Source organism: Delphinus delphis, chromosome 10, assembly GCF_949987515.2.
Source record: "Delphinus delphis chromosome 10, mDelDel1.2, whole genome shotgun sequence".
In the NCBI taxonomy this organism is placed as follows: domain Eukaryota; kingdom Metazoa; phylum Chordata; class Mammalia; order Artiodactyla; family Delphinidae; genus Delphinus; species Delphinus delphis.
The window spans coordinates 60,287,726-60,300,082 of record NC_082692.2 but is presented as its reverse complement, the minus strand read 5'-3'; the positions used below and the strand labels follow the sequence as shown (position 1 = coordinate 60,300,082).

The 12,357-nt window shown below is 46.2% G+C and overlaps 1 protein-coding gene and 1 long non-coding RNA gene across 4 annotated transcripts in view; one reads left to right on the top strand and one right to left on the bottom strand.

The window, feature by feature from the left end:
• Nucleotides 1-12,357, bottom strand: part of LOC132432215 (uncharacterized) — a 266,402-nt gene that overhangs the window by 63,678 nt on the left and 190,367 nt on the right. The window lies entirely within an intron of this gene.
• Nucleotides 1-12,357, top strand: part of MYRIP (myosin VIIA and Rab interacting protein) — a 217,716-nt gene that overhangs the window by 137,281 nt on the left and 68,078 nt on the right. For both annotated transcript variants that reach the window (XM_060022307.1, XM_060022306.1), the window contains exons 5-8: nucleotides 3,530-3,610; nucleotides 6,686-6,783; nucleotides 7,010-7,090; nucleotides 8,130-8,273. In XM_060022307.1, coding sequence (XP_059878290.1) covers nucleotides 3,530-3,610; nucleotides 6,686-6,783; nucleotides 7,010-7,090; nucleotides 8,130-8,273 — 404 coding nt within the window. The remainder of the gene's footprint in view (nucleotides 1-3,529; nucleotides 3,611-6,685; nucleotides 6,784-7,009; nucleotides 7,091-8,129; nucleotides 8,274-12,357) is intronic.

The following is a 12,357-nucleotide window of genomic DNA, read 5'->3' as shown; positions in this document are numbered from 1 at the left end:
CACCTTGGTATGGTTGTCATCTGCCATCCTCAAGCCCGACTACACGTTAGAGTCACCTCACGAGCTTTGAAAAAGTGCCAGAATCGTCTTCCACCCCGTCAATTACTTCCGAATTTCTGGAGGTGGCCCCGGAACGGATATTTTTTTTAAGTTCTCTGGGTTATTTTAAGACACAGCCAAGACTGAGAACCTCAGCTAGAACTTCACTATAATTCGTATGGCAGAGTTCTGAATAAGATGGTTCCATCTTCAACTCCATCTGAGGGTACTTAGTTTCAGAATTTTGATTGTCAGAACATAATCTACAGGGTGCAAGACCTGTGCTCTGCTCCAGGACTCTCAGTATAAAACTCCTTTTATCTACGAAACATCTCCATTTCATGGACCAGTGTAGTTTGCCATAAAAAAACACTCAGTCCATTGAAAATTCATTGAGTTCACAGAATCTTATGGGTTACCCATCACATGTACCCATTGCACAGCCATCAGTCCCAAGCTCACTTCCTCCTCCTGCAGCCCATATCAGGTGACCAGATTAGGCAGAACTGGAGACCCATTCGTTTTGTCAGATAAATCTAAGACTTACTCATTCCTTCAGTAAACATTTATTGAATGCCTGGTTTAAGACCTGGGAGTGACAAGATGGGTAAGACCCTGCCACCTCAGAGCCAACGTTGCAGTGAAGTCAGAGAAATAAGTAAATAGATTTATAAAAAAATGTATAATGTCCAACACTCATGTGGTTTATCTGATAGATTCAGTGTGACATTTTTAACAGTTATTCTAAAAAGAAGCACTACATGAAAAGATGAAAGTAGCCCTTATTGATATACTTAATCCCTAGACAATTTGTTAAATAATACATACATTTAGTTAGTATTGGATAAATAAAATGGGGAAAATAAATCTTGCTTTTATTTATTAACGTGATATATCTATTTTTGACACGATTCTTGGAAAGGTCTATGACATCTTTCATGTGGGATTTGACTAACAACATGGTCTTTTAAAAGCACTGAGTCGCCTGAAATTGGAGGTTCCTGCAGCTCATGGAAGCTCTGACTTGATGTCTGGCTGCTGTGTCAGTGCTTTCCGAAACAGTTCAGTTGCTTTCTGCCCTTGGAAAAATCCCATCATCCTAAATGACACAGAAGCTCCCACCTATGAATTTAAAGGGACACAGGGAGAGTTGTTGTACTAGAAGATTTATAATCATGGAAATCCAGAGCCTGTCCTGGTCAGCGCAGTTCCCCCAAAGATGTTTTCAGATCTTCCCCACCCCCATCAAGCTCCCCACCACCATCCCCGTTGTCTCAGGAGACAGCCTCACCGCCTCCTTCGCAGGGCAGACCGCGTACACCTCTGCACCTGATCCGTCACCTTCCATGAAGGTCTCAAGTTCACGCAGCCCTTCTGTCTTGCCTTTCAGCCTCTCTCTTAAGCGGTTCCTTCCTATTGACTTGTAAACATGCCCAGTCTCTCCCATTTCCTAAGCCCTTCCTGGACTACAGATTTTCCTCCACTTCTGCCCTGCCATGCTCTTTCCCATCACAGGGACACTCCAGAGGGTGGGCCACACTCTCAGCTTCCTCTCTAGACACCCATCCTCTCCCTCTTCCAAGCTGTCCTCCACACAGCAGCCGGCGTGCACCTTTACGTGTGTTTAGAAACACACACATAACCAGATCACCCCTGTGGAGACTTTACTGTCTTCAAGTGGCTTCATGGTGGGACAAAGATCAAAACACTGATGTGGCCACTGTGACCTGTGCGGTCTGCTGCCAGCCCACCTCACCCCAGGATCCCTCTCCTCTCGCAGCCCAGCCACCCGGCCTCTGTTTTAGCTCTTCAGATGCACCCTGCTGTCCCCACTGCCTGTGCCTGTGCAAGCTGTTTGCTCTGCCCTGGACTCCCTCCCACCCCCACACCCTTTTGGCTGGTTACTTACAGTCTAGGTCAGTCTTCCCTGCTGAACACTTGCCCTATTCTAGGAACCACCCAGTCACAGCACTCAACATATCTATAGTTTTATATTTATTTCTATAAATTTTTGGTTAATGAATTCTCACCCACTAGACTATCAAGGTTGTCAGGGCAGCGAGGATTTCTGGCCTTGCTCACCAGTACACCCTAACGCTCAGCCCAGGGCCAGGCATCTACTAGATGCCCATGAAATATTTGCTGGATGAATGAATGGCTGCCAGATGCAGCCAGGCCAAAGTGAAATATCTGCACTTAGATGCATAGCCTGGGAACTGAGGTGATGACTTATCCTAAAGCCTTATTTTATAAGTGAGGAAATGGAGACCCAAGAAGGTAAAGTCACTTCATTATGGTCACAGAGCTGGAATAAGTGACTATGGGTCTTCTGAAAGGCTGGTCAAAAAACACAAGCACAGAGAATAGTATATGGTCAGACTGAGTCCCCGTGGCAGGTCACACACTAATGACCTATTTCATAAAGGTAGCAGCCTGCTGACCCCGCTGTAGATGCCTACAGCAGTTACCCTAAGAGTTCCCCCACTGGAGCCCCACGCAGCCCATCCAAGGAAGCACGGGCTGTATTATGTGTATCAAAGGTCTACTGCTTAGTTTGACTTGACATCAAGAGCATTTCCCCATTTTGAGCTAAGAGCTGTAGACCCACATTTATTTTCTTGGTTCTATCAGTGTTTTCCACCAGCATCCAATTCAAGAATTTTTTTGAGCCCCCTGCTGTCTCAGTGCTATCTTGGGTACTGGTGATACAATACAGTAATTTAAAAGGGAAAGAGACATCATCCACACCTCCACACCTTCAAAGATCTCTTTTGATGAATTAATACGTGAACACAAATGGTAAATCCCCAACTTAAAAAAGGTTTAGCCAACTGCTCTTCCCAGCCTGGAACCAAGATAGGGTGTGTGTTCAACTGAGAGAAGACCAGAGAAGAGGCAGTGGGCCTTAAAAGATCAAATGCCATGGCTTACCTTGTCTTGCTCTGGGCTTGTTTCCACTAACTGCTAATGACACTTCACTCACTGGCTAAAGGCCACTGTTTAGATTGATGCCATGGACAGCAGCTAAAGACCAGGCATGCAGTGTCTCATCACCCATCATGAGCAGAGTTCTACCATTATCACAGTTTTTCTAGTACGGAAGCCAAGTGTCCGAGAGGTTAAGTAACTTGATCAAGGTCACACAACTAGTCATTTGCAGGTCCAGGAAATGAGCTCATATCTCTGACTTCAATCTATTATTCCATGTTTGATTCTATATTGCCTCCAAGGAAGGCTCTGGAAGAAAGTTGGGGGTGGAAGCATTGCTACACAAGGAATTAGTATGAGAAAGAAAAATGTGACTGGTCAAAATCTGTAGCATTACTGTAGAACCCAGTGATTCCCTAAACCCATTTGCAAGGCTAACAATCAAAGTGGGTAATGGTGGTCCGCCAACTCAGTGACACAGCGCACTGGGCTCACTGAAGACCTTGGATAATCTTATATCTCTCTGTCTCCTCCTCTCTCTCTCTCCCTCCCTCTCTCTCAGGAGGAAGCTTTTTTGACGCAAACCTGGAGAATGAAGGAAGTATTTCAGGCAGTGACTCAACATTTTATAGGCAGTCAGAAGGTAAGTTTGCTTAAGGGTTTACACCTAATGGGAGGTTAGAGCATTATAAACACCTTCAGACCGTCAGGGTCCCCCATGGCATTGGAACCACTGATGCAACTCTGTTATTGTGTGTGAGAGTCTCCCTGGGTCTTCTTTTATTGCCATTTTTGTGAATCCATCATCAAAATAGGTGAATATATCTAAGGAGTAGCCTAGAGAAGTACATTCCGTACCAACCTCTAGATACTTACAATCAACTAGTGTGTGTTTTTCTGGAGTTGGAATGTGACAATCAACATACTCACTTGTGCAATTAATATTAAAATATTCTTATAAATAATGTACCATTTACTGATCAACTTTTACTTTTTTATGCCAGTACAGTCATCCCCTTAGAGCAAAGGTTAAAAGCAAAACAAACTTCTTCCAATTCCAAATAAAACCTCCTCCAACACTCTGGCTCCTTCTCCAAAGTACTGGGTGTTGGGAACAGGTGTCTCCTAGTCCCCCTGGTCCTGTGGCCCCCCACAGTGCTTCTGCACTCTCTCTGTTTTCTCCTTGGGCACCTTCTCATGAAGGTCTCATCCTCTGTCATCCTTACTGCCTGAGACTTCTCCCTGGGAGAAGTCACATGGCTTTGGTGCACCTCTGTCTGAATGCCTAGCCCTTACTTCAGCCCAGAGTTCTAGACTCAGTGTTGTGATGCTTGGTCACCAAGACCTGCAGCCCCTCCAGGGATCTTAACTTCAGCATATCCCAGTCAAGCTCCTCAGCCACTTAAGTCCACCAGCAAGACTTATCTTTTCCTCAATCCCCCTCCCCGCTTCCACCCAGTCACCCAAATTCCTATGGGTTCTATTTGCAATCCCATCCTTTTCTTTCTGTTCCAAGGTCTATGGCCTGAGCACCTCCCTGCCCTCAACTCTCCTGTATTAATATTAATTTCAGTAACCATCTATATCAGCCAGGGTTCTCCAGAGTAACAGAACCAATAGGGTATGTACAGATAACACACACACACACAAAAAGAGGTTCGTTTCAAGGACTCGGCTCACACAACTGCAGGGCCTGGCAAGGTCAGCTGACTAGAAACTCTAGTAGGAGTTGATGCTTAAGTCTTGAGGCAGAATTTCTTCTCTGGGAAACCTCTGTTTTTGCTCTTAAGGCCTTTCAACTGATTGGATGAGACCTACTCACAGTTTCAAGGGTAATCTCCTTTACTTAAAGTCAACTATTGTAACCATAACGTGGACCACACCTACAAAACACCTTCATAGCAACACCTGGGTTAGTGTTTGATTAAACAGCTGGGTGCTATAGCTTCACCAAGTTGACACATAAAACTAACAGTCCCCCCCACCTGACTGGTCCTCTGAACTTCGGTCACTCTGCCTCTGCTTTCTTATCCTCCCTCCACACCCCACCAGTTTTTATCTCTGAAACACCCTCTCAAGCCTTCACTTTCAGCCCAAACATCTTAGCGCTCCACTCCACCTCATGCCAAAACCACAGACGTGGCCTCCACCCTTTTTGATGGCTCTAGGCTCTTCCTCTCCAGGGCTCTGTGGAAGCTGGTGACTATCCCCATCATAGGATCTCCAGCATGCCTCTTAGCAGTTAGCTATGCACCTGATCACCCAATAGCTCGGAAAGCACATGAGAGCATGGGCTCAGCTCGCGTCTGTCGAGGCATCACTGGGACCCTCAGAGACCCTAGTGCTGGGGAGGTCTTGGTGCACTTTGAATCAACAAGAATTTGTGGGGCGCCACTTCTATGAAGAATACATTGATTGGTATCTTGAAGAAGAGAGATGGGAGATACAGTGTCTGTCTCCAGGGAGCACTGAATGTAGCGACAACTTAAATTTTATAGACTCTTCTTATAGAAACACTGGGGAAATTATGTGTTCACTCAGCCACCTGAGGGGTGCCAAGCCCTGAGCTGGGTTGCCCCCGTGTGTCTCTGTCAGGACTGTCACAGCCAGCCTGTGATGTCCTTGTCAGCTGCCTGGCTAGATGGTTTTGACTTTAATTGGGTTAGTTTGGGAGATTTTGTTATGTTTGCCAAATGCCACTTTCTGTTCACATGTGTGTCTTTAGGAGCCTAAGAAGCTTGAAATAAGTATTTTAATTAATGGATTGATTAATTAATGAATTGATATATTTACACCTTGTCTCATTCTACAAAGAATCTGAGGCAGCTTTCAGGAGATATGCATGTGTTAAATAATGCATGACTAGGAGATTATAAATGGAAACAGGAGGTTGAAATCGGGGAAAAGGAGACATAGGCAAGCAGCCCCTGCAGACCTCTGTTCTTGTGCCTGATGTGAATCGGGCTTCTGGGATGAACTGAGACGAATGATAGAGATTCTCACTTTCAAGTAAGAAGCAAAAAATCTAGTACCTCCAGGAAGCAAAACTCTTCCAAGTATTTGACTTCAAAAAGAATTTTGTCACCTGCAGAAGTCCTTTGACTTGGGAAATCTTCCGTTTGTCACCATATGCAAAAAATATGTTCACTAAATATATGATAGCATTATTTTTAAAAATCATGTTGGCTTGTGTTTATCTCACTTTTGTGGTTAAAATCACAGGATTTGGAGACAGAGAGCCCTGAATTCAAATCTCAGCTCTCTGTCTCACTGCGCAACGTTGGGTGAGTTATTTGACCTCTCTGTGCTTCAGTTCTCTCATCTATAAAATGGTGCCTACTCAATGAGTTGTTGGAAGGATCCACTGTGATCATGTATGAGACACTCAGTCTGAAGCCCAGCACGTGGTTGAGCTCAGCAAGATCGGCCAATGTTATCGATAGTATGGGTTTAGAGTCTAAAAAATTCTTCCATGGATTTTGTGTTTGCATTAAACCATGAGCACAGCCCTCAGAAGATTTCACAATTTTCCTCCCTATCATTATAATGATACATTACGTGCACAAAATAAAACATAATCTTTATCTGAGAAAGTGGATGAAGAACCGTTATTTCCTTATATTAAGTCCTTTTGTCCAGTCGTCTTTAAGCCACTTTGTATGTTTTGGAGCTTGTCCTTGCCTTTCAGAAAGCGGTCTATGTTCTGTTTCCTGTCTAGGACATAGCATGATGGACACATTGGCTGTCGCCCTACGGGTGGCTGAAGAGGCCATCGAAGAAGCGATCTCCAAAGCAGAAGCCTATGGGGATAGCCTGGTATGCCCACCCCGGCCCCCGTCACAACGTCTGTCTGGGAGGAGGTGTGGGTGGAGTCCTGGCTGCCAAGAGAAAGTGCAGGTTGTGGGGAAACCATCATCATGATAGCCATCCTTGACTAGAGCCTATCCTCCCCCTGCATTTGTGGTCAGGACTCCTCAGAAAGCGATTGCCAAGTCTCCCAAACACACCCACAGCTCACGACATTCTCCTCCTCTCTCTGCAGGACAAGCAGAATGAGGCCAGTTACCTGCGGGACCACAGGGAGGAGCTGACTGAGGAACTGGCCACAACCATCCTGCAGAAGGTAGGTGGGCCCTAGCATCCAGATGACTGCAATTTACCACCCTGGCCTGGACCAGGGCCTTTGGTGAGCAGAAGAGCCGCCATAGGCGCCTTTGTTGTCTTGGGCACCGTTTCTTCTCTTCTTCTCACTTTCTCCATTGTACTCTGGGGCTAATGCAGAGGGGTTGAATTGCCCTGCAAAAACTAAGCGGTGTGAATGTGGTTGCCTTTAGGGATTGAGCTGGTGGGTGAGGAGCCAGGAACCCAGCCCAGAGACCTTCGTACAAATGGACTCATTAAATCCAAGTGGCCATGCCCAACCTAGCAAGCGGTGCAAACAAGCTGAGCCTTCCCTCGTGATGCTTGGTATCTGCCCCCTCCTTAGGGCTTTCAGACACTTCCTAAAGTCAGGATGTACGGCCAGAGACTCTGGGTTTGCGATCCACTTCCACTATTTATGAGCTGTGTGTCCTTAACTGATAACCTCTGAGCCTCATTCATCATCTGTAAAATGGGGACAGTTATAGTACGTAGCTCTTAGAATTATTTTGAGAATTAAATGAGGTAAAGCATTTATGGTGCCAAGCACAGAGACTGGCACACAGTAGGCACTTAATAAATAGAAGTTGTCAGCATTGTAAAAGGACTACTTGTAAACTGTAAAGTGATGTAGAATGTTCAAGGCTTTAGTTGTGCTGTTTTATCATAAGACCTGAAATCAGATGGTATTCTGTTGAAACGAAACACTTTTTTTTTAAGATTTTTTTTTTGATGTGGACCATTTTTTTTTAAGTCTTTTTTGAATTTGTTACAATATTGCTTCTGTTTTATGTTTTGGTTTTTTGGCCACGAGGCATGTGGGATCTTAGCTCCCCAACCAGGGATTGAACCTGCACCCCCTGCACCGGAAGGCAAAGTCTTAACCACTGGATTGCCAGGGAAGACCCTGAAACTAAGTTCTTACATGGCTAAGAATTTCCCAGAGATGGTCCCAGTTACCCCACATAGCACTGGAGCCCTCTCCAATAACGTATCCCCTTTGTCACCCGCCTCCTCCCCAGATCATAAGAAAACAGAAGAGCAAAAGTGAGCAGCACGTGGAAGAGGAGCCGGAGTGGCCACAGCCCCAGAGTTGCAGTGCAAAGGCAGCCGACGAGGGGACCACAGCCTCCCCGGGAGGCCACCGCGCCTCCACCACCTTCTGGGTGAGTCCCCACACCATGCCGGCCCACGCCCTACAGGTGCCCTGCATGTGTGCAAGTCAGAGCCATTATCCCCACAGAAATGGGGACACCACGCTTAACATCTATAGTTAGCACATGTGCCCACCAGACAGCCTGAGGTTCCTGAAGGGCAGGGAGAGATGCAGAGAGCGCTGCGTGGGGGCCAGGAGGCCTGTGCTCTTACACACATGGAGGTGGGTTTTTACACAGAGACCAATCTAGGAAAAATAACGATATCAATAGCCTTTTTAAAATTAATCCTGAAAATAGTTGTACTGAGTCCCATGGAAAAAATGGCTTTCTGAAGGCCAGGTGTGTTCTTACAACTTGAGCACTTGCTTTACTGAAACTGAGAAATGACAACGAGAGAATTGCCACTGCCTTCTGAGGTCACATCTGGATGTGGGCAGGAAGTCGGGGTGTGAGTAGACCTTTTTGTTCGTCATCCCCAACCACACAGCACAGTGTCCTTCCTGTGCCCCAAGGGTCTGGGCCTGCCACATCTGCGGTAGAGTCACCAAGCCCGTAAAATCCTTTGGTATGTGTTTAAGCAGCCCCGGCAACGATGTGTGGAGAATGGGATAGAGGCTGGGCCCTCGGTGTGGAAATTCAGCAAGAAAGAGCAGGACTGGCCAGCAGGGCTGGTGTTCTATCAGCTGCAGGTGCCCACAGTCATAGCACAGGGCAAGGGACAGGGCAACACACAGGTGCAATTTAAAACTGGAAAGGCACAATAAAAAAGAATGAACTAATGCCATCTGCAGCAATGTGGATGGACCTAGAGATGATCATACTAAGTGAAGCACAGGGAACTATATTCAATATCTTATAATAACCTATAATGGAAACAATCTGAAAAACTACATATATGTAAGTGACTCACTTTGCTGTACAACTGAAACTAATACAATATTGTAAATCAACTATACTTCAATTAAAAAAAAAAACTGGAAAGGAAGCCATGGGAAAATCACCCCATCGCATGTTATTTTTTTTACTCTCCACCGAAAGGTGGGGACAGGTATTACTGGGCCCATTTTATAGGTAAAGAAACTATAGTTTTAGCATAACTTGCCTAAGCTCCCACAGGTAGTAATCAGTGGGGTCGGGAGTTGAGTACCTTTTTCCTGTTCCAAAGCTTTTGATCTAGCTTCCTCCTCTAAAACGTGAGATGAATGGACTCGATCCCTAAGGTCCCTTTCATCCCAGAGGTTCTAGTCTGCACTGTTCCATATGGTGACCACAAGACACAAGTGACAATTTAATTAAAGTTAAATTTAAAATCCAGTTCTTCAGTCACACTGGCCACATTTCAAGTCCTCAACAGCCCCTGGGACTGGTGGCTACTTTATTGGGCAGTGCAGATACAGAACATTTCCAGCCTCCCTGAAAAGTTTTTTTACACAGCTCTGGTCTAGGGAGCTAGATAAAGACGGAGCGAGAAGCAGAGGGCATAAAAGCAGAAATGCTTCTGGAGGCTGGCCAGAGCCTGGACGTGAACCAGCAGGCCAAGCCTCGGTTCTTGGGGACTTCGAGGAAGGTGGCTCTCCCACCTTTCCACGAGCTGTTCTCGCCTCAGACGCTCATCTTCCTCATCTGCCTGAGCCCCACTCCAGGGGCGCTGACTCACAGGGTCTGGGGCGGAGCTGGGCATCAGTACATTGACCCAAAGCTGGCAGGGGATGCCGGCAGGCTGCAGGCTTAAGGATGGCCTCTTCGTGATATCTTCAGGAGGGCACTCTGACCTACAGACCCTGGATGGCCCTAAACCAGAGATCTCCTGGCAGTGCTTCCTCTTTTATCCTCAGTTCTCCAAGGACACGAATACCCTGCCTCCAGGGGTAACTGTGCAGAACCCTATAACTGGGCTCCTTGGGCTTAACTGCTAAACCCAAACTTAATCCATCCCCATGCTGACAGGATTTCTCATCTACTCTCTTGAAAGAAAGTTCAGTGTGATTGTCCACTTTTTAATTTCCTCCTTTATTGTGTGGTTCTCTGCCAGTAGGGGGGTCAGTGCAATCTAGCTTTCAAAGCCTTAAGATGCAATATCCTGAAAGGCAGCAGTGCAGGGGTTATAATTCATTTAGTGCCTATCTCTTTGGGCGCGTGTATATAAAAAGTCATCTCTGTATTAATATGGTGATCCTATTGATAATAATGATGACAGCAGAGGCTAGGCATATGCTATGCCCAGGGACTAAGGTCCATCTCTGTCTGACTCTGTCTCTTCTCTATCCTTCCCTATTTTCCTCAGCCTTTTCCCTTTGTGCTTTTGTCATTTTCCTCCCTCACATTTGCTCACTCCTTTAAATGACTATAGTACAGACCTAAAGTATTTTTCATTATTGTTATAATTATTGGATTGAATTTAATGACTATGCCCAACCCTAAAAATACAAAGCAAAGCTATGCCTCAGTTGTTATTCATATGAACACTGTTATCGATCCCTTTGCCCATAAACCCTTGATACTAAAAACATTCTCTCCCTGTTTTATGACGTGGGCTCCTTGAGAGCAAAGACTTATTTTGAAGCCATGATCGGTGCCCCAGGGAGCCTGCCCTGGTGGCAATGATGATAATCATTGCAGTCATAGCAACAATATAACATTCCAAGAAATACAGGGAGAACAGGACGCTGCTGCCCACACGGGGGACCAGCGGCTGCAGAGGAAGCTTTAACAAAGGTAACTGATGATCACACTGCAAGTTTTGCCTAAAGCTTCAGAACCAGCTGGTTTGGATGGCAGGTCCTGCTGGGTTGGAGCATGTTAGCCAGGAGTGCCTTGTCCCCAGGTTTTCAGCAAAGGGTGTCAGGCACAGCAGCAAGAGGGCATGGAAGAGCATCACCTCGGAGCCAGACAGACCCAAGGTCAAGCCCTGCACCAACCTTGTGCTTGGGCAAGTTATTCCAGGCTGCCGCAACTCACTCATGTGCACCCAATAGGACTGAGTGAGGGGATGGAGGTCTTGCCCTGGCTCAGTGGCAGAGCTTAATAAATGCTATTATTGTGACTGATATTTACTGAGTTCATTCTGTGTGCTAGACATGGCACTGATTCCTTTCTGTGAGGAAACTGAAGCTTAGAAGAGATCCTCCCAAGATCCCACATAGCAAGAGGAGCTGGCATGGACCCTCTACCCAACACATTACCCATTCATGCCCAAAGAGTTAAGAGGCGGGGCCTGTTTGAACTTCGCAGTCCATCTTTGCAAGGCTTTGCTGGCATGCTAACATTCCTGAACCCATGGACTCCACCCTCCATGCCCAGCCCCCCAGCACAGACATGCAGACACTGTAACTCAGGCCCGCCCGACCTGACATCACCAGCCCTGTTTCTTCCATGGACCCTAGGGTGGGTAAGAGGAAGAAAAACAAAAGCTGTGGGTGGGAACGAAAGGGTGGCCACAGAGGGCCCAGCCAGGGAAACAAGGCAAATAAATTAATCAAGTAATCCCATCACTTCCCGAGAGCCACAGAGGTTGAACCAACTGGCAAGTAAAAATGTCGTGGTTGCGCCATCTTCTGGGCAATACGTTTACTGCAATGAGTTTGTGGCAAAACTGGGTCTAGGGTCTGGGGCTTTTCCACCCTGGCTGGAGACAGCAGGCCAGCAGTGTCCTGAGACGCGCTGGAGTCAGCTCATTGTGATTGTCAGGGTACAGCTGTTTTTCCTAGTTTGAAACAATGGCTTGCCTGAAATAGATTACAAAAGCCTGGCATCCTCAACTCATGAAAAACATAGATCCCATCTTCCCTGTTGGGACCACAGAAGGACTTTTCATTTTTTGATCTTGGCTTTCGTAGGTGAGGGAGCATTTTTGTCCTATAGAAATGGAGCCCAGCCACCTCCTACAGACACACACATACAGAAATAAAATATTGTTTGAGCCATTGCAAAATGAAATACTATCATTTCCTCTCTTTCAAACATGTATTCAGTGATCTACAGTGAGAAGTTTGAAGATAGAAAAATAAAGACCAAGGTACAGAAAACAGCTCAGGTGAGGCTGCAGTAATACTGCACCTGGCAATAGGCCATCAGCTCCTTAGGGCCACACTTG